Source organism: Rhipicephalus microplus, chromosome 5 (assembly GCF_043290135.1).
Source record: "Rhipicephalus microplus isolate Deutch F79 chromosome 5, USDA_Rmic, whole genome shotgun sequence".
NCBI classification, from domain to species: Eukaryota; Metazoa; Arthropoda; class Arachnida; order Ixodida; family Ixodidae; genus Rhipicephalus; species Rhipicephalus microplus.
The window spans coordinates 100,408,001-100,435,541 of NC_134704.1; the positions used below are offsets into that span (position 1 = coordinate 100,408,001).

At 44.9% G+C, this 27,541-nt stretch overlaps 2 protein-coding genes across 3 annotated transcripts in view; one reads left to right on the plus strand and one right to left on the minus strand.

Moving 5' to 3' along the window:
• LOC142817882 (scoloptoxin SSD976-like) overlaps positions 1-27,541 on the plus strand; it is a 454,431-nt gene that overhangs the window by 386,002 nt on the left and 40,888 nt on the right. For both annotated transcript variants that reach the window (XM_075895816.1, XM_075895817.1), the window contains exon 2: positions 22,157-22,296. The gene's annotated coding sequence lies outside the window, so the exon portion shown is untranslated. The remainder of the gene's footprint in view (positions 1-22,156; positions 22,297-27,541) is intronic.
• On the minus strand, positions 112-14,513 carry LOC142817883 (uncharacterized). Its single transcript, XM_075895818.1, has 3 exons — positions 14,386-14,513; positions 3,025-3,231; positions 112-468 (listed from the first exon to the last, which is right to left on the minus strand). The coding sequence occupies exons 1-3, from the start codon at positions 14,478-14,480 to the stop codon at positions 177-179; spliced, it is 594 nt and encodes a 197-aa protein (XP_075751933.1). The 5' UTR covers positions 14,481-14,513; the 3' UTR covers positions 112-176.

Consider the following 27,541-nt stretch of genomic DNA (forward strand, 5'->3'; position numbering starts at 1 on the left):
TTCATAAGTAGGCACAGATTTTGCGTGTGCTATGCAGACCAACGAAAGCTTAACACCTCCAGCGTAAAATAAACCGAACTGCACGCACGATATATTTTATAAGAAATTTTTATTCCATAGAAGCGAAGGTAAATCGTGTTTTTTCTTAAATGCAAACATGGTTACTTATACTCAATTCATACGCGACCAAAAAATAACGTCTTTCTCGTTGTTGTTTTTGCGGTGAAAACGTCCTGATCGAAAACGTCTGCCGGAGCGTTAACGAGAGTCCGCCATTTACCGAGTCCGTTCTTAAAACGAACGGGACCGGAGCGCTGCGTAGGGCTAGCACAGGCGTCCCGGCATTCTTCTTCCGTGTTGAACCGGTTGGTTCCGGTCAGGCAGCTATGACCGCTCAGGACGGCGGCAGAAGCCCGCGCACATGTCACACGGTGGTCGTCGGGAGAGCTCACGGCAAAGTACGGAAACCTGGGATCAAGTTCACATGACAGAAATAGGTTCATTTCAATTAAGGACACAAAGAAGCATGGGTGCGTCGGCACCTTAGACTCCAGTTTGATATTGACTACCCGAGGTCCACTGCGCGCACGTCATGAAGTAGGTGACGTGACTCGAACGAAGAACAAAAAAATATTGGCCGCGTATGTGCCTTTTTTGCAGGAAATGTATGAAGATGAGTCTTCTGCCTGTTGTACCACGAGTCTTATTCTGATCTGCGTGAGCTATGACGCTGTGTGAGATTTGTAAGCAGCTTGGCAGTGGTGTTGGAAAACACGAGCTTGTGCACAATCGAGGACCACTCTCAGTTGGGAGCACCATATCATCTGCAGAGGGCTTTTAAAGACGACAGTCTTTCTTGGGGACCTTCGATGAAAAACTTGGGTCTGTCTGTCTGTCTGTCTGTCCACTCTTACTGGTACTGGGCACATTAAACTGCACCAGCAAATATCCTAAACAGCCGACCCCATCCGCAGCGCCCACCAATGTTGCTCAAGGTTCAGCGTTCATACTTGTGCGATTGTCAATTAGAAAGCAATTATCGCGCATATCTGAGGCACCACAACAACACGTATATATTCTATATGTGCGTCTTTTTATTAAAAAAGACATACATAAGTTATTATAAGGACCGCAGCGTTCATAATGCGGTGCTGACTACGCAACGCTTGCACGAAAAGGGAAGTGTTTCCAACGCTCTGCTACGACGACACGGTTGTGGCACCTACCCGTTGCCTTGCGTTCTACACCTTATCACCGTGCACGCCCGTCTCAGAGCCACGTTTTGTTTTCCAAGGTAACTGCCAGATAGCGCTCAAATCTCACGTGTGACGTGATTTGGTGCGCTCGTTCACCTCTGCTGCACGCTCGAGGCAGTCTAACGCCGCCCCTCCAAAATACCATTCACCAATTTTCTTGCGCAAAACATCAAATAAACGTTTTTTTTTTCAATCTTTCCAGACGCCAGACTATTGTCCTTCAACGAAATTTGCAGATTAACATGCAGATACAGGGCCAATTTTTTCGTGCATAGCATCGCCTTTTCAGCACAGCGTAAGGAACACAAGGGTCATCAGATTTACGCATTTACATATTTTATAGTAAAGGAAGACACCACCTAATAAGTACATATGGATTCTGCGCCTCAATGTGCTTTTTGCTCGTCAATGCTCACAGGACTCAACGCAGCCACCAGTTCAAGATGGCTAGACTTTCAGCAAGTCCTCAAACTTTGGCCGGGTGGGCGACTCATGTGACAGAGAGACGGACAGGCGAACATTTCTGTGGTCTATAAAAATATGAAGCCATTTTCAAACAGTGAAAACTAGAGAAACAGAGAACCACTGTCGTGTGAAATGACGCTGCCACTCGGGAAGATCAAGCTGCGTCTCAAAAAGTAAAATAAATGTTGCCCACATTTCTAGAGGGCGCGGCACAAATAAATCCCTGCACTTACACCTTTCTCTTATTGCCTTGCCTCCGTCGTTTCTTCCAGTGTGTCTACATGAGGAACAATGCCACAAATTACGAATATGTTGTCTTATTTAAAACACACCTCTTATTCAAAACAGTTAGTACCTTTACGTATTCCTATAAAGGACATGTATTGATTGTTTTCTTTATACTTTCAATAATTTCTTATTCGGTTGTTTTGGGCAGTTTTTCCGCTCCCGTGAATTTATACTTAGCGAGCTTTTACTGAAATTTAGTTATTCATTTTTACCTCATCTGGGACATGAAGGCCAAACAAGAAGACAAAATTCCATCCATTTTTAAACAACGTTACTTTTTTTTCAAAAAGCTACTATTCGTGATGTATAACCAAAAACTGGACTCATTACACTGTTTCGGCTCTATCTGGCAACAAATCTGAAAATAAGGTTAGATGGCATGGCACCTATTTGGGTGACTGTAACTTAAGGGCTTCTGATCACCCCGCTTTCAAAGACAAAGAAGTCGTTTCTTCCTTGCCTTCGCTGCAAGTAATATCTCCTCTTCGAGTCGGCAAGTGTTTCTTTAAAGCACGTTGCCGATGTCAGTATAATGTTTGAGCCTTTTAAGAGTCCTGTACGTGACGACTAGCATAATTGTCGGCGCTTGTGCAGTCGGAAACGCATAAAATTAGATGAAATCATTCGATCGCCAACGGACACGCAAGGCAAGAAATGATGGATGAGGACTGCATGGCAAGAAAGTGCAGGAGACCATTGGCATCTCACGTATCGTTGATGTAAACTAATCGACAACATGTACTGTACAGAAGTAACGGCAACTACATGTTCTTGCGTCCCTAAGTGTGCGAGAGAGACAAAAAACCCCTGAAGAGGATAATGCTCTTTTTTTTGTAGTTTTAGAGGCGGGGAAGGGGGGGGGGCTTTTTCAAGTGCACCAAATGGCGATTCTTACACAGACATCCAATCTTCTCATTTCATGAGAAATCGAACGCTTTCACCCTAATATGTTGACAAAGCAATATGTGCAACCTTACAAAACAATATCAACGTTGAAAACAAAAAGGCAACCTACCTCAGCTGTTTCGATGAGCAAGGCCTTGCCTTGGGCGGCTGACAGGGCTGTAATAGCGACTCCCCACCACCACACTGCGCTATGCAGTCGGCCATGCTGTGGAAAAGGTCGCCGCCTTTTTTTACCGAAGGGCACGCACCGGAGGGGAAGTCCCAGGGCACGCAGCCGCTGCCGTCAAAGAACCACCACTGGCGGCGAACGTCTCGGCTGGCGAGCAAGAGGAACCGTCGTCAACTTAAAGTGCTCTTACAATGAGTTATTGATATGTGGGGCTTAACGTCCTAATACCACCATATGATTATAAGATACGCCGTAGTAGAGGGCTCCGGAAATCTTGACCATCTGGGGTTCTTTAACGTGCGCCCACTCTAGGTGGTAGCCATAACAGCCACTCTAGGTGGTAGCCATAACAGTGGCTCCTCGCCTGATTTTTCGTGCCAGTTACTCTGCCGAAGTACTGGCCTCGTTCATCTGCTGCAAAAAAAGGCAAGCGGATAGGCAGCGCATCAATCAGTCCCTGGACCCCTCCCCCCGCTAGAATTCAAAAACAGTACGAATAGATGGATGGATGTATCCGGCTGTACCCTTTAGATAGGGTGGTGGCTCACGCCACCTAGCCATAAAGTTAAGTAGTATCACTTTGTGTTTAAGGATTGAATTTCACTCGCGCCTTGATTGTAGCCACCAGCTTTCTCCTGGTTATTTCTGCCCATTTGAAGTCTATTTTGCCTTCAGTGTCCCTAAACCCCCAAAATACCAAGCCATTCTTTTGCACTATGGAGTGGAGCCCTTTACAGGTCATATATCAAATGTTCATCAATTTTCTCCTCTTCTCCACACGCACTATACATACCGTGTCTGTGCCTTCATGCTTTTCTCGGTACGCCTTGGTCCGCAATAATCCTGTTCTAGCCTCGAAGAGCAGAGAACTACCCCTAGAATTATTGTAGATCTTTTCCCTTGCAATTTCATGCCTAAACGTTCGGCAGGTCCCCAGTGATGATTTCAGACTCATTCCCATTTATCACGTGTCCCTCTCTGTTTCCTTCACCTTCTTATCAACCGAGGTTTCCTTTTGGCTTGATATTCTGCGGCTGCCTAAATACGTTCTTGACAATTTTCGAGTACACTTCTTCCATCTAGTATAAACATTCTTCATGTACAAGTAGCTCAAAACTTTTCTAGCCTAACGCTTGTCTCCCATTTTTCTCAATCGCTCCTCAGATTCGACCTTGCTTCTGGCTTCCCTGCACTCGACCGATGCCTATCACATGTCTACCTGTACCCCCTGATTTGCGGTATTCCCGTGTGCTCACAAAGCGAGTCTGCCTATGCCACGTTGTTTCATTTCCAGTCTTGCTTTCTGGCTAACCTCCCTGTACTTTCTCTTTCAATCCTCCTCCTCTTCCTCCAATCTTGCTTGAACCTTTCATTTCATGCACAACACCACATTGCCGAACGTCAAATCCGGGACCATGACACCTTTCCAAATTCCACTCACACTATCATACCTACTGTAGTTCTATAGTGCCCCGTTTTTCATTACAGCTGCATTCCTGCTACCCTTAGTCAATAGGTATCTTTCGTGCTCCTCCAGGTACTCAGCCCCGTTATTTAATCATAATGATTTGACTGATTTGTGGGGTTTAACGTCCCAAAACCACTGTTTGATTACGAGTGACGCCGTGGTGGAGGGCTCTGGAATTTTTGACCACCTGGGGTTATTTAACGTGCACCCATATCTGAGTACACGGGCCTACAACATTGCCGCCTCCATCGGAAATGCAGCCGCCACAGCCAGGATTTGATCCCGCGACCTACGGGTCAGCAGCCAAGTACCTTAACCACTAGACCACCGTGGCGGGGCGTTATTTATCCATACGCCCAATAATCTGTATTTATGCACTATTTCTAGCGTGACTTCCTGTATCTAATGCTCACTGTCTTTGTTATCAATTAAAATCTTGATTGTAAATTTTCCCTGCTCAAATGCTATGCAGGATCACCCGAGCTTCTCGGGCAGACAAGTTAGCTCCGAAGTCGCTCTGCATCGGCGATTATATGAAGACAGCATAGAAAAACATACCTAAAGAGCAGACACTCCCGTAGGACCCTGTGGCCCAGCTACTGCGCTGCTTTCAGCGCTCCGAGTGGTTGTTCAGAACCGGTATTGTCTTCAGCCTAAATAAAATAACAAAATTGTTTTCGTCCAGACGCAGGGATTTGAATTCGTGCCCTCATGCTCCGTAAGCGAGTGCCTTTACCACTAGGCTACACACCCAAGCGTCCGCAAAGAAAATAGATGTACAGTACATCTAAACCACATGAATGTGCCTCTTTGTACAAAAATGCAGAAAGACAACACTTTCTAGTCATACTTCGCTGTTTACTGTTGTGAAGCATTAAATGTCTTAAGCGGAACATTATGTAGAGCGGATATAATAAAATTGCACAAGTTAATAAAATTTCTTCTTTGCAAAAGATTGATGTCAAACTTGGGTATTCATTGTCCATCTGTGGAGGCTATTACATATCCTAACAAAGGAGTAATAATGGATGGTTGGAAGGATGGATATAGCTCCACCCTTCAAATCGGGCGGTGGCTAGCGTCACCAAGCCGTAATACTTAATGAACCAAAAACTATATTTTTTTCTCTTGAAATAGTGAGGTTAGGGATTCGTACTTTGCAGTGAAGGGTTTCAATTTCACTCGTGACTTGACTTTAGAAACCAATCAGATAACCTCCTTCTAGTTAATTTTACCCGCCTAACGTCTTTTCGCCCTCCCTCTCCCTAAACCCCAGTGCTTTGAAAAACTCTGTGCCATCATCCTGAACTATAGGGTGAAGCTTTTTACAGAACATTATCAAGTGTTCGGCAGTTTCTTCTTCCTCACCACACGCACTGCATACTGTGTCTGCCCCTTCGTACTTGGCCCAATATCTCTTGGTCCGCAGTACTCCCGTCCTGGTTTCAAACAGTAGAGAACTACCCCGAGTATTATCATAGATTCTTTCCTTGGCAATTTCCTGCTTAAAATTTCGATAGATCTCTAGTGCGGACTTTTTAGTCATGCCCGTTCTCCACAAGTCAGTCTCCGTTTCCTTCACTTTCTTAACCGATAGTTTTTTTTTGTTTGGCCACCTGCTGTTTTCTAAGTATTTACCAGTCAATTTCCTGGTTCGCTTCCTCCATTTTGTATTGACATTATTCTTGTACAAGTAGCTGAGAACCTTCCTAGCCCAACGCTCCTCCCCCATTTCTCTCAATCGCTTCTCAAATTTTATCTTGCTGCTAGCTTCCCTGCCCTCAAATGATGTCCATCCAATATCGGCTTGTACTCCCTGATTTGGTGTATTCCCGTGAGCTCCTAAAGCAAGCCTACCCATTCCACGTTGCTTAATCTCTAATCTTGCTTGAACTTCTGATCTCATGCACAAGACCGAAATGCCGATCGTCAGCCCAGGAACCATGACCCCTTTCCATATTCATCTCACAACATCATACGTATTGTAATTCTACAGTGCCCTATTTTTCATCACTGCTGCATTCTTGTTACCTTTAGTCGTCACGTATATTTCGTGTTCCTTCAGGTACTCGGTCCCATTGCTTATCCATACGCCCAGATATTTGTATTTATCTGTTATCTCTAGCGTGACCTCCTGTATTCTAAGTTCACTACCTTCGTTGTCTTTGAAGATCATGACTGCTGATTTTTCCTTACTGAATCTAGAATCTAATCTATCTCCTTCATTACCGCAGATGTCGATCAATCTCTGCAAATATTCCTTGTTGTTGGCCATTAACACTATATCATCTGCGTACATTAATGCTGGTAGTGCGTGATCAATAAGTTTTCCTTGTTTGACTAAAGAGAGGTTAAAGTCCAGTCCACTTCCCTCTAATTTGGCCTCTAATCTTTGTAGGTACATCATAAATAATAAGGGTGACAGGGGACACCCCTACCTAAGCCCCTGTTTTACCTCGATCTGCAGGCTTGTATACCTGTTTTTCCCACTTTATAACTACCTTGTTACCCTTATAGATACCCTTTGAAAGATTAGTGACTACATGTTCTACGCCTAGTGTGTCCAGTATTCCCCACAATTCTTCTTGAACCACGCTATCGTACGCTCCCTTGATATCCAAAAATGTTAGCCACAGGGGCCTGTGTTCGTTTTCTGCTATTTTGATGCACTGCGCCAGTGAGAACAGATGGTCTTCCAGCCTCTTGTGTTTCCGAAACCCATTCTGCAGTTCCCCCAGCACCCCCTCATCCTCTATCCATGCCTGCAGTCTTTCCTTTATAATCTGCATCGCCAGCCTGTAGACCACTGATGTCACTGTTATAGGACGGTAGCCGTTTATATCAGCTTTGTCCCCCTTTACTTTATAGATCTAGCTCATCCTGCTAAGTTTTCATCCATCGGGAACTTCACCATCAATTATTATTTTGCTCACGTCCTCTCTTGAAGCCTGCTTAGACTTCGAACCTAATGTCTTTATCAACATAATTGGAATGCCATCTGGGCCTGTTGATGTACTACTAGGAACCCTTTTCTCAGTCCTTTCCCACTCTCGTTGTGGAAATGGAACCAATGTGCCACTTGAATCATCCTTGTCTATAGTGGTGCATAAAGCACTTCTTTGTCGAAATTTTTCTGTCACCCTTGTTCTTATATATTCAATAGCTTCGTCCCCTTCTAGACTAGCACCTTGGGCTGTAATTATAAAACTCTGCTCTAGGCTCGTCTCATTTCTTAGGAAGCTTAGATGGTTCCAAAACTTTGCAGCTGCCTTTCTATCTTTTTTATGTACTTCTGCCAGCCACTGAGCTCCCTTTCTTCTAATCTTTTCATTGATCAGAAGGGATGCATCCCTTCTACAGCTTAGAAAGGTTTCCCATTTTCTTTCAACACCATCTGTCGGTTCACCCCACTGCTTAGCATGACTGTGTTTCCTAGAGGCTTCCTGACGTTTTGCAATGGCTCTCTTAACTTCCTCATCCCACCAACTTTTGGGTTTGTGTCTTCTTTTTCGGGGTGACTTGTCGCGCGTCTTAGCAAGCTCTAGCTCAAAGAGCCTAATTAGATTCGTGTATGTCCACACTGTCTTATTATCCTCCGTGATTACTTTCTCAATTTGTTTATTGGCTATTTCAATTTGCCTTTCTGGATAAAAATTTTCCTGTAGTTGCTCAACTTCTCTCCTTCCCACTTTCACTGCTCTTCCAAAACTTAGCTTGATACGTTTGTGATCACTACCCAGACTTCTGGAGCCACCTGCATCTATGTGCATTCCCCTGAGCTTATCATACATCCTATATGACATCAGTGCATAATCTATCGTCGACTGCAGCCTTCCTACCTCCCATGTTATTTGCCCTTCACACTTCTCGGTACTGTTGGAAGTGATGAAATCAAGCCCTTCACACATATCCATGATCATTTTGCCTGTCGGGTCGGTATACCCATCTATATCTTCTATGTGCGCATTCATGTCTCCTAGTATAATTATCTAGCACTCTCTTCCTAACTTCTGAATGTCCATTGATATACACTCTACCATTGCATGGTTTTCCTCTTTGGCCTTTGCTCCTGTCCACAAGTACACGAAACCAAGAAGTGTCATTTGACCTGCCACTTTCCATTTTAGCCATAAATGTTCCTTGCACTCCTGCTTGACCCTTTGCCAGTCTGTACTGTTATGAATGAATGCCCCAATACCACCCCCCTTTCTGCTGCCTCCTGTTCTATTACAATATTCCCACGCGTAGTCCGGATTGTTCGGAGGTTGTTCCATGTCCCTGAGTTGTGTTTCTACAAAACCGTATACCATCGGCGTCTCTTCCCTTAGCTGTTCTTCTATCTCTTCCCACTTCAGCCTGTTCCTACCACCCTGCATGTTAATATACCCTATGTCTGAATTGGCTCGGCGCTCGTGGCTACGTCTATTTATGCCCCGGACTCTACCTATCTTAGATATTGGTGCCACTTTGGAATCGTATCTGTCCATACCACCTGTCGAAGAGTCTCCCTGGTTGTTTTCCTCGTTACTAGCTATACTGCACCCCGAAAGGCTCGCTTGCCCCCCAAAAAAGCTACTGCGCGTCCTTCAAGTCGCCTACCCGCCTCATGACCTAGCCGCCCATCAAAGTGAATTCTGTCTCGTTAAAAACCACCCCACCTATGCGCCTCTCTGTTTATTTCCACCACCTCAAAGCCTTTCTCTCGACTCATCCGCCATATCTCTTGGTTTGCGTTGACAACCGCTCTTTGCAGGTTGCTATCACTCACCGGTACCTCCGGTATCGTGCATATCACTACCTGTACCTGAGGAGAAGTGGCGCGCATGTCATCGACGCCTTTCGCCAGTGTGGTGACTAGTCCTGCTGTATGTTCTTCTAAGACATCGTTTAAACCACCTGAAATTATAACGAGGTTTCGTCTATCAGCTGTAGTTTGGAGTTTTGCGCTCGCTTGCCTCATGACTGCTTCGAGCTTGCGTCCTAAGAACGCCCCTACGACCCTCTTGTCACCCCTTACCCTGTCTTTGATGGCTTCTGTGCATCGATTTAAATTCGAGTCACCGGCGATTATCGCATGCTGTGACTTTTCAGCTGGAGCGTCTTCCACCTGGGGGCTACTTGCATTTGTGACGCCGGCTGCTTTGTCCCCTCCCAGCCCCACCACTACCTCACTGAAGCTGGGCCTTGAGACAATTGAACCGGCTGAACTTGATTTCCAAATTTGCTTGCTCTTTCTTCTCCACCGTTCTGGTTGCCGGTTCCCTTCTGTTCTCTCCGTAGGCCGCTCCTTTGTTCAGCTTCGCTAGTGCTTCCTCGGCGGCCTTCAGTCTTTCTCCCATTGCCCTCGTTTTCTCTTCCTCTCTCGCCAACGCAGTCTCGAGCTCGGCGATTCTCATCAGCAGTTCACTCTGGGCAACCATCATTTTCTTCATTTTTTCCTTGATCTCAGATTGCCTACACTTCGCGTCAGCCTCTTCTTCATCCACTTCTACGCTTGGGTCCACTTTCAAACCCACTCCACATCCTGAACACTTTCAGTCTTTTTAACCATCTCTTTCTGACATCAATTGTCTTTATACTCGATAATTACTAAACTCGAGCCCTGCACTACGAAAAAAAAAGAAAGTCTAAGCTCTACTACAAAAATTTGCGTGTTCAATGTACGCGCACCTCCCCCGCGGGGTGGCAAAAGAAAAAAAACAACAGCGAAAAATTCAAACACACACACCCGCACTAACTAATAAATACCTGGTGACTGACCCCCGAAAAAGCCGTACAATACAATAAGTGCTACGAAGATTTCAACCGCTGCCTTATAATTATAAAGACAAGCTCAAAACATGCAAAAACACTTATCTGCGCAGTCGATTCGGAGCGCTCAAAAAACACGTTTATCCACCGTGACAGTCCGAACTGAACTGAATAGGCACGTTAAACACGAGCGCCATCTGGCAGTTATCTTCGAAAACGAAGGCATGCACGACCGCGGAGAAAGATGCGCGCCAGTCTCGGAGGTGATAAGGTGTAGAATGGAAAGCGACGGGAAGGTGCCACCACCGTGCCGTCGTAGCAAAGCGTTGGGAGCACCTTCTTGAGCATCACGTTGCACTGTCAGCGCAGCGCGTTAAACGCTACAGTCCTCGGAGTTTTTTTGTGTGTGCCCTCTTCTAGTATAAAGGCAGACATGCAAAACATAGAAAATTTTGTTATGACGTCTCAGATAGGCGAAATATTTGCTTTTTTTTAATTGACAATCGTACAACTATGAACGCATAACCTTGAGCAATATTGGTGGGCGCTGCGGATGGGGTTGGCCGTTCAGTGCCCTTCGAGGTATCGTTAAGGCGACAAACAAGCAAATGTATAGACAGACCAAAACTTCTCCGTCGAAGCTCCCGAAGAAAGACTATCGTCTTTAAAAGAAGACCCGATGGCGCTGCACCTGCATAACCTGCACAGCGTTTGCACTACAGTGGCATCATCCCAACTTTTGCGGCACCGACTCCCCGCGCACCACACCGGAATCGAACACGCCTAAAAAAATGTCCGTGTTTAGACCTCACTAATTCAGCACAATTTTCTGAAACTTGGTAAGTGGAGTCTCTCGCCATTTCAAATAACAATTAACTTTATTTTTACCGTTTAGAAACTGTGTAGGCCCAAAAATACTATCAGTTTTTATGACGTCCGTGCAATTGACGTGGGGAATGTCGAGGGGGCATCTCCACCTGTATTTTCATTCTGCACGTTTTCTCGCTTACTATGCGTCTTGTCACGGCAAGTGCAGCAATTTTCATATTGCGGAAGAGTAAGTTACTAATAAGAGAAAAGAAGGAAAGTGTAAGTTTGTGTACTCGTTTTTTTTGTCACACAATATAAATGAAAACAGACAATGACGCCAAGGAAATTAAAGGGGATGCTATTAGGAGTAATTGTAGTGTAAAGATGAAGAAAAAAAGCTGGACAATGAGATAACTTGCCGCCGGCCGGAACCCATCCTGCGACCTTCGAATAACGCGTAAGGTGCATTACCAATGAGCCATGGTGGTGGTCATCCGTCCGTCCACTTTATATGGCCTATATGTGCTTGGGGACGTCAGTCGGTGCCTTCTGTAGCCTCTACGGCGCGTCAGCAACGCTCTTCTCTTTGCCAGTTGGCGTCACGTAGCAAATGATCATATTACGAGCTAGTAGCTGACCAATAATCCCTCGCATGCTACTTTAAGGCCTCCAGCCTGCCAGAATGAGACCCTCGATATCAAGGAAGGAAAGTTTAAATTTAATGGGAGAGGGCGCACATGTAACGGCACCACGCTAAACTTTAGGTATGCGCGATGCTTAGAAGTTTTGAATAACGTAGTAAATAATACATATTCAAAATACCAAGTAATTTTCGAATGTTTTTGTTCAAATTATCAGCACGAAAGGTAGACCTTCCAAAAAAAAAACAAGACCTCTAAACAGCTAAACAGTACTTTTCTTCTTTTAATTCGTAAATTATTCTGCATGCACTCCAAGCTTCCACGAGACTACCGGAGCTATACAGAGAACCAGATGAAGGCGTGTGTTCTGAAATGTTCGTTCTTGCACAGTTTTTAATTCGCTGAAGCTGTATCACATTAGTCAGTGCCAGTCTTCATCTTGCTATAACGGAACGTGGGGGCTGCATACTGCATTGAGCTTGGTAACTAACAGACGCAAGGGTTGTATTTGCGTAAAATGTTCTCGCAAACATAGCTTTCAACAGTGATAACTACACGCTTTCAGCGCCGAAGTTCATATCGTGATGATGTGTCTGGAGGCTATCGTGTGATGTGGCAATCAACACAAGACGCCACAATTTTTCGCGGAACAAGATTCAATTATGCCATCACAACGCTACGTCATCTAAGACGGGTCGTGTAGGTATACGTATGAGGTATTTAGCCTGCCGTTTTCCTATGGCAGGATACTTCTATGAAATTATTAAGGCCTTTGTTTTTTTACAGATATAAGCTTTGCAGCCAGGGCAAGGCATAGAATGCGCTAGCAAGAAATTGAAATGTCAAACCAAGAACGACAAACAGCTCGAAACTTGCAGCGTGCCGCTAAAGCGCAAACAAGGACGCTAAAACAAGACGAACAGGTTAACACGGAAGAACCCGTGAAATAACAACTGTCATAGATGTTTCATCTTAATGTTAAGCAGCACGCTGCAAGCGTCGACTTGCAGAACCCAACGCACTTAGATTCATCTGATGTGGGGGGTTTAACGTCCCATGCCCCAAAACCACCACATGATTATGAGAGACGCCGTAGTGAAGGGCTCCGGAAATTTCGACCACCTGGGGTTCTTTAACGTGCACCCTAATCTGAGGACGCGGGCCTACAACCTTTCCGCCTCCATCGGAAATTCAGCCACCGCAGACGGGATTCGACCCCGCGAACTGCGGGTTAGCAGCCGAGTACCTTAGCCACTAGACCATCGTGGTAGGGCACTTAAATTCATGTCCTTCTTTTAAACTGCCCCACGTGAAGTGACCCCTTTCCGTTTTCTTCCATGCGCTCACGTCTCAAGCAAGGTGCGCATAGAGTAATTGCATATATGTGCTCCCCACTACCCAAAGGTAGCTTATACAGTTACTCTATAGACGAAAGCACGCCTATCTCGAACCCAGGTGCCTTCGGTGGTATACCCTCGCTCCCAGAGACACCATGATTTGCTTGCAACAGCCAAGGCACGACTCGCTAGCATGGGCAGCAGTGACTCTGGGAGATTAAATTGCGAAAAAGCGCCAGTTCACGTTGCGTTCGCTTATAAAATGTCATCTGGGTACCACTGCGCTCTCATCCGATGCGACAAAAACCAGCGCAAGAGGAAGAAATTGCTGAGCACCACCGGTGAATTTCACAGCGCATCACGGGAATCGTGCTGGTGCGATGTTCTGCGATTGCACATATTTCCGTCAACAACCAAAAACTCTGAGCTCGGCTACCCTACAGGATATAATCGCAATCTGCTGGGAAAATTACGAGCCCAAATAAAGGGTACTAGTAAGTATACTTATTGCGTTTATTCCAGCGCGACTCTAGCTGTTCCCCTTTACAGCAGCGATTTGTGTGAAGTATGCCTGTAGCATGCGGCACAAAACTATTGCCGTACTCTTTCACAGGCCACATGTCAATAATCTAATATACGTACTACGACTCACACGTGGATGAACGCGCCGCGCATGTTTAGTACAACTATAACGGCCTGCTATCGTGATGAAAAGAGATATGAACGACGCGCATAGCACGGCTTTCGACTCGGTCGAACTGCGTCATACCTTGACTGTCGCTAGGTGAATCTACATGGGCTTTTGGCCGGCGTCGTCACAGCATTTTAAAATCTTGTTCTTGCTGGCACTTTTGCACCACGTGTGTGTTCCGAGTGCCTGGCAGGGCTGGCAATTGATATACACATGCGGTGCAAGAGCATAAGTTGGAGCCAGATTCTAGCGCTACGTTGATTGATTGATATGTGGGGTTTAACGTCCCAAAATCACCATATGATTATGAGAGACGCCGTAGTGGAGGGCTCCGAAAATTTCGACCACCTGGGGTTCTTTAACGTGCACCCAAATCTGAGCACACGGGCCTGCAACATTTCCGCCTCCATCGCAAATGCAGCCGCTGCAGCCGGGATTGGATCCCGCGACCTGCGGGTCTGCAGCTCAGTACCTTAGCCAATAGACCACCGCGGCGCCTAGCGATACGTTGACGCCGGCTTACAGCACAAAGTCTGCCTTGTTACAGCCAAGGCACGCCGCGGTTAACGCTGTTCGCGTTTGTTTCAGTCGGATAATACGTACCTGATGAAGTTGCTTCCGCAGTCTGCAATGCACGTGCTGCAGACATTCCGGACTGTCGAGAAAAGCCTCCTCGACGTTTCACACGAAATCAGCATCAAATTACAGCACAGGAACAGAGCGAAACATGATTACAGCCGCACTCGGGTTGTGAGGTTTCGCGTTTGATTTGCCTAGCGTCTGCTGTGGCATTTGAGGGTGTTGCTTCACCGCGTTTGCAACAGATGGCGCCACACGCTGTCTAAAATGGCAGCAACCACTGAGCTCGCTGTGTTCTGGTGTATAGGCTCGCCAGAAACCCTTAGTGCACCCAGTGTTATTCTGCTGTTGTCGTCGTCGTCGTTCTTGTTGTCGTTGTTGTTGTTGTCGTTGTTGTTGCTGCTGTTGTTGTTGTTGTTGTTCCACATCACGAGGAGTGACATAAAGGAGCTACTTTCAAGGTTTCAAAGTGAAATAAAACGCAGAACTTTACATAATGAAAGACAAGCTGAATCTTCCCCGACATATATGTACTGCCTGCAGTAATTGGCGTACGTGAATCTCTCACCATTGTCAAGCCAGCGCATGCCGACATGATAATGGTGAGCAATAAAACTTTGTCGTGTGATATCTTGGAGTACAGACATGCTAAAAGAATTATTACCAGCTATAACTGTGTAGAAATGTGACTGCTGCCAACTTTTCAGTACACATATGCACGCTTGCTACAGTAACTGAAGAGCAAATTAGTAAATCTTAGTTAATTGGGACCCTGAAAGCCATAATAATTTTTTCCCTTCGCGTCCCCCTGGATACGTAAAGTTGTTTGCAAAGGTGAATTTCATGTTATTCCCAGTTCTGAATTCTAAGAAAACCACAACGCTTAACTTTGAACAGCCCCGCCATGGTAATCTAGTGGCTAAGGCACTCGGCTGCAGACCCACAGGTCACGGGATCGAATCTCGGCTGCGGCGGACGCAATTTCAATGGAGGCGGAAATTTTGTAGGCCCGTGTGCTCAAATTTGGGTGCACGTTAAAGAACGCCAGGTGGCCCCGCCGCGGTGGTCTAGTGGCTAAGGCACTCGGCTGCTGACCCGCAGGGCGCGGGTTCGAATCCCGGCTGCGGCGGCTGCATTTCCGATGGAGGCGGAAATGTTGTAGGCCCGTGTGCTCAGATTTGGGTGCACGTTAAAGAACCCCAGGTGGTCTAAATTTCCGGAGCCCTCCACTACGGCGTCTCTCATAATCATATAGTGGTTTTGGGACGTTAAACCCCACATATCAATCATCAAAGAACGCCAGGTGATCAATATTTCCGGAGCCCTCCACTACGGCCTCACTCATAATCATATGGTGGTTTTGGGACAGTAACGCCAACATATTAATCATCATTAACTTTGAACACCCGTTATGTAGACATACATACGGGACATGACGCTGACGCCAAGTCACAGCGAAAGCTGGAAGAGCAGCCTTTCTGGAGCATTTTCCAGACACTCTTAAAGCAACAACAGCTACACATTCCCTACGTCATAAATCATCAAAATCTGTTGTAGTGGGGAAGCATCTACAACCTTATTATGCACCATTTTTCATAAAGGTGGGGTATCCACTACACAATTGAGGCATCTGCACTTTGTTGATGCTCCGGCTGACGATGAATTATGCCTTAGGCTTTTGCAATAGATTGGAGCATTGAAAGCACTCCGCATGCTCTCAGTTAACTTTGGGTTGTAGAAGCTTCGTACAGTATTCTGGCACATAAAACTTGTACACAAGTTGCCCATACCTCGTGCACCTCGAAAATATGGCTGTTGTAAAACACCTCTCGGATGGATAGGTGTTTTCGATGCACTTCGCCTTGCAGCTCTTCTCGGAGGTGAATCTGTTTGGGCTGTGGTTGCAAACCGTCAGGTTGTCCGCTGTAGCAGCGGCGCAAGAGTTCTTCGCGGGCACGAAGTGGAACTCCTGGCGCTCGTGACTGCAATAGCTGTACAGAACCATCGAACACATCCGCAGGGCCTGTAATGAGTGAACCACTATTAATAGGTTGGCATCAGCATTGCTGGAGGCTTACTAAAGATTGGCCGTTGGTGGCTGTGAGTCACCTTGCGCCAAAATGCCTATTTTCTGACCCTGTCTGGAAAAAAAATCAAGGTGGCACGATGCTACTATTGTGTTTGTGCTTTTACTTTGACCTCAAGAAATTAAAAGCTGTGTGACAAACGTTGTCTCCAAAGACATGAAAAATTTGTACCACTGAGTTAAGGTTGCTATGCTGCTGCATCTTGAAAGTGAACAAAATGCTTTTTAGAAGCCTCTGTGCTGAATATTGGCACACATTAAATTGAAGAAGGCAGTTGAGCAAGCCACAAGGGACCACAAATCAAATTCCAAAGGTGAATGCAACATTTAGGCGAAAAAGAAAATTTTTTTATCAAGCAGCTTTAGTTTGTGCAAACGGAGCAGTAGACAACTATAATACTGCTTGTATAGTGGTATCTTAGGCGGTTTTGTCCTACTGCATTACAAACAGTTTCTTTCAGTCGAGTCAGTATTTTTATCCAAAAAATAGTAAGTACTATGAGTTGATGATTATCTCATCGCCAGCGCTTCGCACTAGCAGTTAAGGTAAACTAATTAGCTGCAATATTGATTCAGGCATCTTGTTACGCTCTGCATCATCCTGTGTCGTTTACTCTGTTGGCCATTAGGTACAATACGGTAAATCGTAATGCGTAAATGGTGAAGAATCAACGTGCTCTGTATGACCCGCAAGTTGTAGAAGAATGCTTGTATTTGACTTGCTTGTTCCTAAGAAGCCTCGACAACAAGCGCTCAGAATTTCTCGGCACTGTTTTTGAGCATCACCCTCAAGTCCAACGGCAGGCTTATCAGGCCTGAGTGTATTGGCTGATGACGGGGGCTCAAAGAAGGGCGGCACTTATTAGACTAGAGGCCACATATTATGAATTTGTGATTTTTCTTATTCTTCATAAAGGGCGCAACAAGTAGAATCAAAACATAGTTTTTTGGTGAAGCTGTGACTTATTTTCTGACTAAAGAAATGCAAATTATACCTTAACCTGTAATCAGAAATATTTTTGATGGTTCATTGATGGACACTGGACACTGTTGTGCTGGTTGTCAAGTTATAAATATTGATTTTAATCATTAGGGGTCGATACCAAAATATATTGACTAATGAGGCACAATATTTTTGAAAAGAAAGAAGAAACCAAAAATTCGGGCTGCAAAAATAATGTAAAATTAATATAGCTCTTACTAAATATGAATCATAAATTTAGTATGCATAATCCACCCAACTCAAGGCCGATACCCCAGAGTAGGTAGGTACCAATAATCCAATCATCATCATCATCATCATCATCATTACCGTCATCATCATCATCATCATCATCATCATTCAAAGCACCCCCTGTAACTCCGACTTGCCCCAGCACCCCTTCCAATAGTTTTGCTTCACTGCGCAGCGTAAAAAGGCTGCGGCAAAGCTAGTTTGAAATTCGCTTTGGCGTGGTAAGGGGGGGGGGGGGGGGTTCTGTTAATAAGCTTTCGAGCATGTAATTCAATAAAAAGTCCAAACTTTTACATGCTGTCCTACATTGATTCCATGAGGCCTGTGGTGGTCCCGCGAAAGGGCCCCAGTTTATAAGCATGTCCATAAAATTAGCGTCGTTGTTATCCTTATCACTGATGTCTGTTTGTATATTAAATCCGACAATAAAGTTTTTTCACAACAGCCTCCTTCCTGTGCCACCCGTTTATAACAATTATTAATTATAACAATTTCATTTTTGTGTCACTTGAGCATTGTTATAAGTGGATTCAACTGTGTGGCGCACAATAGACGACACACTTACAAACGTCGTCATTCTCGACTTAAATTTCATTGGCCCGACTTCACACATACACGAATGCGCGCGTGGTAGTGACGTGGTTTAATTATTTGAGCAATGCTTGAAGTGACTGCGTAGCGCATTTTAACTTACTCTAAGGTAGCGGGTAATCTCCGAATGCTTGAGGGTGTACACTTTCGTGTACGGTCGACGGGCGATGTCCACGATTGAGTTGACTTTCGGGGTCTTGGTTTTCACCATCAGGCAGGCGCTCATTTGCCCGGCGAAGGCGTTGATGAGCACGAGAAGGGTGAGGAGCCAGGTAGCGAATAGGAGGCGGTTCATTGTCTTTCGAGGAATTCTTCGTGATGCTTTATAGAAAAAGTTGAGAAAAGAGGAAAGAAGGAATTAAGAATTTCCACCACCTAATTCTGCGAGAACCAGCGGTCTATTTAAGAGAAGGCAAAGAGGTAGCCCTTAATTATAGTGTTATATCACCCAATACTTACAGAGCAGTGCATGGCCTGTGACCTACCCGAACACCTAGGCGGCACGGGACCGCGTGAAGCAGTCATCACTTCGGGCCTGGACCAGACTCGGCCCTGAAGCTCCGGGCTAAAGCTCTAAGCCCCATACCACAACTGAAGTAGTGCTTCAAGTCATGCTTTCATGCTACAATACCTGCTACCTGCTACAAAATGCTCTCGATGGTTTCTACCTCAATTTGCAGAAAAACGAGGTACAAATGTGGCTTTTCAAAACATACTGTCGATACCATTTTCGGGCAGCAGCAGCCAGATTACTGTGTCGCGCATCAGTCACCCCCAATCTACGGAATTCCAGCGGGTAAATTTCAAAGAGTGCCAGGTGGGCTGGGCCTGGGAGAGCCCATGAAAATAATCACGACCCACCTGTTTGTCCGATAATGATAACTGAGTAGCGAAGAGTAATAAAGACTACAATAATTTAGGGCATCGGTATGTACTCTTCGGTCTCTCTGGCACCAAATGATGTTACTGCTGAGCAAGCGCAGTCAATTCTGAAGCAAACACTTTTTACCTTCGACACGAATTTCTCACGCGGGAAGCATTACTTTACTTAGGAGGCCAGTCAACTGGTTCTAAGTTTTTTCACCCCCCCCCCCCCCCCAAGAAGCTCGGTAGCTCCTAGAGTAGACCACCACGGCAATCACGTTTTTTTTTTTTAATAGTACAGCACTGCGCGCCGTTCAGAGCCTCCAGTTGGAAAACCCATTCCCGCGCTCCTTTCCTACGCCTGAACAATCCTCTTTTCACGCGCACTGACGCAAAGCCACTGATTGGTGACGTGACGTAGCACACAGCACGTCGGTTGGTAATTACCATTCACGCTGACGGACTACGCCGTCACTTCCGGGGGGAAGGGCGGGAGGATGGCGAGGCCACTCGAAACTTTGAAACTAGCTGAAACCGGTGTTCTGACCCTTGTAACATTCTTATTGTATCATGTGTTCGCAAAATTATTTCGGCAGCATGTTCACAAAGCAAAAGTGCACATATTTCTCTTTATAAGAATTTTCGGAACTCGGCGTTGTTCACTGGTCTTCCAAGCTCAAAGAGATGGCGCTTCATGTTATCTATCTGTGGCGCACAGCGGGTTCGGAAATAGCGCTTCCCAAAAACACACCTTTTTGTGCTCACGGCGTGTCAATAGAATTTTTCGCAGTTAACAGTTGCCTAATTTAGTTGGATAAACGTAATTCATGACGTTCAAGTGTTAAAAATAATCTTGATATTGTAAGTCGTGCGCAATATTTTATTTAGCCCAAAAGTGTACGGTATAGTACGAATCACCCTGCACAGCACGGGAGACAATAACTATAATGGGAGATTTACGTATCGATAGCAGGATAGTCTTATGAGACACGCCGCAGTGAATGGCTCCAAAAATTGCGAGCATACGGTGTTCTTTGAAGTGCACTAACATCGCTCAGTACACGGGCCTCAGACCTTTCAGCTGCATCGCAAGATGGCGACCCACAAATCTCCCGAAGAGCAGCTTGGCTGGCCTTCACAAAACAAGTCGAGCACTGCTTGGCACAATTACGGCTAGAACACTACGCGAACATCTATACAGAAATGCAGGTTACACAACACGAAATAATTACTGTTCAGTAATTAGCATCACGTGCTGTAACTCAATATTGCTATAGAAAACAATAATCAAGTGAAATTCGGGTAAACACGCGAATTGCGCATAAAGTATGTGGACTGCTTTCAGCAAGAGCTAAGGAGCTTTTAGTGAGTGAGTTATCGTGGGTACAGGTTTGAAAATTGGTCATCTTTTTAAAACTATAGTTTCTGCATAAACGTGGCATGTACTACCTGCAGGGCGAATCAGTGCCGTTTATCTTGCGCTCAGCGGTGCATTGATACGCCGAATGGATACTACTCCGGCAGGATAAATATAGATAATGATTAGCAGACCTTCGTAAAACATGACACGGAAGCAGTCCCATAGGTACTGATTCCAAAGCTCTGCGAAGCGTCTCTTCGAAACTTTGGTCTTGCTTTCAGGAATATCTAAGGCAGCGCACAGGAAACTGACGAGAACCTGAACCAGAAAAAGAAGAACCCAAATCTGCAAGAAAAAGATCGCCACGATGAACAGCAGCGATCTGGCATGCGCATTTAACTGAGACCACCTTCATTTCTCTCTTACACAAACTCCGGAAACTTTAGTTTATAGAAGCTTGTCTTATCAGGCACCCATAACTAGAAAGAATACTAATTCAGTATATGTTGCTACTTATTGCTCAGTGATAACGGCGTCTACTCTACCACCGAGACGGAGATTTCACGCTGCCATTCTAACGCGTTCCGAGAGACTCTGCTGAAGCAGAAATGAGGTATGATTAAACTGGAGAAATAAAAGTGGCAGCATCTTTTACAGTCTATAAGCGAGCAGGTATCAAGGTTTTTTTAAGGTGGCAGCAAAGAAAATTACGGAAAAAACTATTAGAGACATTTACACTGAACAGTTATATAGCCCTTAGCGGTACTTTTTTTGTTGTTAGAGGGTATAACAACAATTTTATAAGTAGACGTGGAATGCATTCACTAAAGAAGCTTATTCCTTGACAAATTTGCTGCTGAAAAAAATTTGAAATCCGTCCAGTACGAGCGCAGTTACAAAGATTCATCACACTCTGCAATAGCATTCTCTCATCTTTTGTCCCGACAAAAGCGCTAGAAGCTAAGACAGGGAGGAATTGCACGAGGTAAAAAAATAGGTCTCGCGCGCCTCCTGACGTTAAGCACTTTCTCTCTCTCTCTCTCTCTCTCTTTGCGTGGCTTTGCGTGGCTTTTTTGAATGCGTGGCTTTTCAGTGCGGTCGCGCACGCACGCGTGGACAACTGGCGGCATCACGTAGTGGCCTCGGTAATCACCGAGCCCACCATGCTTGAATGGCCATTGGCTGATATTTGGCCTGGGACGCAGAGATTTTGGGCCTGTAGCGTCGTTTTTCGACAGTAGAGAAAGCGATTTTTAGCGGACCTTGAGAGCGTTGTAACTTCTATGCTGCATGTTCCACTGTATTTTTTTTTTTTTGCTTGTGCGCTCTCGGGAGCGTCGACTACTGATCCGCAGTGTATTCTGACTATAGTTAAAAAGTGTGGCAGGGCCCCTTTAAAACGTCATAACCGACGTCATTCTTAACTACAAGCAGCGTCACTCGTTTGTTGGCTGAGTCACTCGACCCTCGTAACTGGTATAAGCGGCGTCACTTACCTAAACAATACAGAAACATGAGAGATTCAAGTTAAGTAATTGTTGGTTAACCATTGCCGCGCATCTCACCTGAGTGTCGAAAGTGACTAAATACGCCTGCATGTTCATGCTTTCCGTCTGGTTCCTTCCACCAAGAATAACTATAGGTGTGGAAAAATATGCAGGCGTGGGCTCCGCAACAGTGTCCCTGGCACCCGTACGTGCCATGACGGGGAAAGTGACGTCGACAATCTGAAAGCAAGAGTGGGCGAAGAAAGTGGTAAACAAGTGACTGCAGCGTGTGACTTGCAGTTTCTACCAGTTGGTAAGGACTGTCACCTCATCTCCCCAAGTCATGAAAGACGTTTCAAGTGATCTTACTTTCTTGTAAATATACTTGTATAGAGCCTTATTTATATACGTCAGAACTTGATCTTAAGGCAGAATGGTTAAAAAAAGAAATGGTCGGAGATGCTTGTTTGTTAATTATACGCAAATAAAGAGGCCGACCAACAATTAAGGCAATGAAAGCAGAAAAAAACGCCATTTGTGGTTTTTTAATTGTGTCATGCAATTATTCTATCTTAAATTGAAAGAAATGAAAGTGAACGAAAATAATCCACTCCGTCGCTGACACATGAATCCCCCAACATTTGACTTACGCATCCAACGCTTAATCATCTACCCAACATCATACGCCAAAGCAAAAAGAAAGTGCGCATAATGTTTTACACATTTGAAACCGGTACCTCGCTTATCCGCAGAATAACGAACGGTGGCACAATGGGTTTTTCCACACTTCCTGAAAGATACGGTCGTTTATAGCGTAGTGGGTATCTTGCATGTGTACTTGTATTAGTTCGGCCAAAATCATCTACAGCGGGCTCTTAGAAGAGCGCTGTTCCAGCTTTCGCTGTGGCTGCGCAGCCAGTTCTGTGCAGGCTTGACAATTTTTAAATGCGAAGCATTTCTTTGCGTACAGCAATCACTTTTGTCGTGTATCTATCTATCTATCTATCTATCTATCTATCTATCTATCTATCTATCTATCTATCTATCTATCTATCTATCTATCTATCTATCTATCTATCTATCTATCTGTCTATCTATCTATCTATCTATCTATCTATCTATCTATCTATCTATCTATCTATCTATCGTACGTCTGGGTGCTCTCGTGATCCTTAACTTGAAGTTAACCAAACTTAGCATGGGAGGGTTCGATGGTTTTACGATTACGACTCGCTGATCTTCACATGAATAATGTCAAAACCCCGTCGCATGCGTCATCAAACACTTTCCGCCAGACAGTGGCGCATACCCGCAGGTGGGTATGCACCACTTTCTGGTGCGTGATCATCATTAAAACGCTGATATCGGCTGCGTTGACCCGACGAATGTAAAAAAAATGTCAGGGTTCCAGCCGGAATCAAAGCCCAGCATTCTGCGTGGCAACGAAGTGTTTTACTTCAGAGCCACGCCAGGTCTTGCAACTGCTTTTCAAAGAGATTGTAATGCTCGTGACGCTGCGGATGCAGTGATGGCTATCCAGTTTTGTAAGCATTATATATGTATTCCTACGATGCAGCCATCACGTCGGGTTGCGATCAACTGTAGTCAAGCGAACTGCACTGAAAGTGATTGACGATTTATATCAACCAAGGAACAGTGCTAACAGACTTTGGTAGTTTTAGTTCGAGGGTGTTAAGAAAAATCAGTGCATATCCACGTAATCGATGACGACAAAAGGGCGCAGCTGTAGGTCCCAAGGCTGGACAGTCGGGCGTATTTATGGATGCAAGGCCGGATGGATGGACGTGCCGCTGGATTGACGGACGGACAGAAGCATGGACGGAAGGGCAGACGAATGGCGTGGGTGATCATGTATTCTGCTGTCGTATAGTTCATCAAGCATAAAGTTCGTTGTTTGCACGTATGTTTCCGTTTTTTTCGTTATTACGCTGGCGTTCAGCTTAGCCTTGAGTTTTGTTGGCTGTGATTGACGCGAACCAAGCAGGTTTTGTTTGTTTTTTATTTTTCATTATTTTTTGAACGTCGTTGCCGCCAACTATAGGTTGTCCCTAATCAGCTTCGCCCTTAAAAGATGGCATCGGGAGCGTTTACCCAACGAACGCATATTATAAATATGGTAAAAGCAGGAATCAAACCCCAGTATTCTGCGTGGAATAAATTATTCCACCACACAGCCATGCCAGGTCTCAGAACTGCATTTCAAGTAGACTCTAATGTTAATGAAACACTAGTTCTGGTTGCAGTGCTAGCCATTCAATCTTATAAACAGTACAGATGTATTCTTATATTACAGCCATCACGTCTGGTTAACGACAATTAGTGAAGCGCCATCCGCTGAAGTTCAATTATGCAAAGCAGTGTCCAGGGCCGCAATCCTCACTGGCACTAGCGCTTCAAATAAGCATACAGCGTCGGGTGTTCATAATACCCATGCTGCTGTAGACATCGTTACGCAACAGTAAACATGCGACTGTTGAAGATATCTTTGTGCGTACAACGTTTGTACATATACTTAGCGTACCCTTGTCGCGTTTCACTGAACAAATTACAACACAGTCACGTTCCCTCCATATATGCTTTGCATAACATCGATTCCCAAGGTGTAATGGATCGGCCAAATTGTTTTCTTTCTTTTCTTTTTTTGCTAGAGAGCGTCACGTGGTGCGCACCCTCGAGATGAGGGGGAGGGGAGGTTGTGGGCCAAATTACTAATATGATACCGACAGTTTTTTTTTCCCTGTCTGAACGATCCTTTACCACTTTGCACCTTTCTGAGAACTTCCCATCGTTTTGACAAATGTACGCCCTCTTCGTTTTGTCTTCGACAACCTCATTGTTTTCATCTGTATTAACAAGGTGGTTATATTGTGCAATCAAGCAGCATATTCAATTCACGCGACTTTTTTGACAGCGATGAGAATATATCACAAAGCTTCTTTGGAACTGTTCTCCTGGAGTTATTCCTCTTTGTTGCTTTTCTTCGCCAATAACAGGTGATTGTGTTCAAGCTTAGTGACTTTTTGTGTTCTATTTTCTCTTTGTTTTCTTGTGTGATGCGTGATAGCATCGCAGTGCTGTTAAACTGTGTCCATGCTCTCTTGTTTGTACGTCCTTCTGAAGTCATTTTGTTACACTAGACAGTTGTACTCACCTTAGGTGCTGTTACAAGTATGCAATAAACTTCCCTGTTTCAACGAATAAGGCAGTGAAGACATGGCTTCAATCTAAATGCGATACCAGTAAATTCAACTTATGCTGCCAGATAAAAAAGACTGGCAATCAGCTCACATTCTCCTGGATAGCTCCCAGGACACCATTCCACTTTCCACGAGTGTCTACTTGTCCAAACGTAGCCAGTTTTGGAATGACGTAAGTGTATCTGCAATGATAGAGCACGCAATTCTACCGAGTCCTACCTCTGATTATTTAGTCACCATCGTTATTTATTTATTTATTTATTTATTTTTAGTGTAGTTTATTAGACAGAAAGAGTTCTCCTCAATCATTATTACAGCTTCCGTAATTCATGAGCTCTCATCTCCGTGACCAGCGCTGCAAAATACAACGACATCTCCGTGCAAGGTAACAAGCTTACATTAGGAAACCTCCTTTTCACAATGTTCTCTCAACTACTGCTTCTACTCTATCTAGTAGTGTGCTCAATTACATCACACTTTCGAGGATCCAGCGTGATGCAAGAAACATAAGCAAGATAAACGTTCTCTCTTTCCTGGTCAGTTGCCTGCTGATGAAGCTCAATAATCTCTTTATGTTTATACAGCGGGCAACAAGCCTTTTCAGAATTACGCAGAAACACGATTACATGGTTCTGAGCATACTCACGTGCAATTTAGAACTTGCTTGACAGCCGCGAACAGAACTTCTGTCGACCCTCCTACTTTAACCACGCCGTCCATTTTCTCGACATCGGCGAACACTGGCACCTGGACCAATTCAAAGGGAAATGAGTAGGCTCATAACGTTATACTTTGCGATGGGAACTGACGTGCATATGAGTACGTAGGTTTTCCATTAGGGAATAACATTGTCCCCTCTCCTCTCGCTTATCTTTGTGGCTCGAAAAAATAATATGCTTCACAATAGATGAAAAAAAACTGAAATGAAGCGATTAGGGGGCTCTGGCGATAGCCTGCTTTTGCTTTCTAACTTATCGGGGGGAAAGGTGGCAAGTGACCAGCTCTAACATTAGAGGTCTTCGACCGCTATAGTTGTCAAAAAACCGGTGTGACTGTAGCCCTGTTCTTTAAACAGTGAAGACTAAGGTCCGGCTGAGTAAACGCATTCGGTAAACTTCGCCCCCCCCCCCCTTACCCCGTTAGGTGAAGAGTGGGGGTGGGAGAAGCAGCTCAACCTGCCTTCCTCTGGCGCATGCCTATTCTGGCATGTTCGTTACTAATTTCTTACTATACCCACAAAACAGGCTGTTATCATGCCTGTGTATTCATTCACACAGGAATGACACACTGTGCATTCGTTCACGCAGGAAAGTGTAAAGTGTGAAGACGACAACGGGCGTAGGTATTTAGAGTACACAGACATACATAGCACCACTGAAATACGTCAGCAAAAAGTATGTGCTCTCTCTATATATGTGTGTGCGTACTATTTGACTATCCATTGGCGTATGCGCGCAGTGCATGTCTGTTATGTTAAACCCACGCGCCCCGTTTGTCATTGCTACAAGGATCTGTTAAGCAAGCTGCCCTCTTCCCTTTTTGTTCTTCACCCCAATTTAATACCCAAATTAGATCATATCGGCTTTGTTTATCGATATAAAGTGTCTTACTGAAAGAAGTTTCTGGCACAGATGGTAGTTGAACGTACTGTTGGAAAACGCACTCTTAGAACCCTTTTAGAATGGTCAGAAGCTGAAGTGCCCACATCGCTCATTGAGTCAATCTCTTTTCTCAAAATTCATGCAGTTATGTTCCGCGACCTCATTCGTTCATTCTCATTACACTTAAACAGATATTAAACCAAGCACACTAGGGCTGTGCGCGCATTTCTCTGAATTTCACCTCATTACTTGAAGACCCTTGTTAACGTGAACATCAAGGATGGTTTTCAGCAATGATGGTTTGACTGAGACTTACGTCAAATACTCCCACTCGCAAGTGGCAGCCCATGCTGTACCAGTTCCCCGAGAACAGACGGCAAAGTATTTCACGTATGAGCGAGTGTAATGAAATTTTCCTGAAGTTCTGTCAGCCGCGACGTAGCTTGTCCGCTTATATACTTTCTGGTGTGGCCGAATGAGTTTCCTGTACGCGAGCACATGTTTTCGTGCAACTTAGATGAGAAAATATCAATGAACCACTTTGTGTTGCAAGAGCGTTGTAAGAGGAACCTTGTTATTCTTTAAACATTCATTCATTAAGCCCTGTTTGCATTAGACGAACACTCAAAAGTGCAGTGAGCAATAGAGCTCGCAATACCAAGCGAGTTTTTAAAAAGCCGAAGCTCATTTTTTTGATCATGACATTCGCAGAGAGCTACATACGAACACACTCACTTTT

Bases quoted from the DNA above. Each gene is read 5' to 3' on its own strand.
- LOC142817883 (XM_075895818.1), bottom strand. From the start codon at position 14,480: ATGCTGATTTCGTGTGAAACGTCGAGGAGGCTTTTCTCGACAGTCCGG. The intron at 3,232-14,385 runs GTACGTATTATC...CTTGCTCGCCAG, and splicing joins TGCGGAAGCAACTTCATCAG to CCGAGACGTTCGCCGCCAGT. The intron at 469-3,024 runs GTAGGTTGCCTT...ACTTGATCCCAG, and splicing joins TGCTCATCGAAACAGCTGAG to GTTTCCGTACTTTGCCGTGA.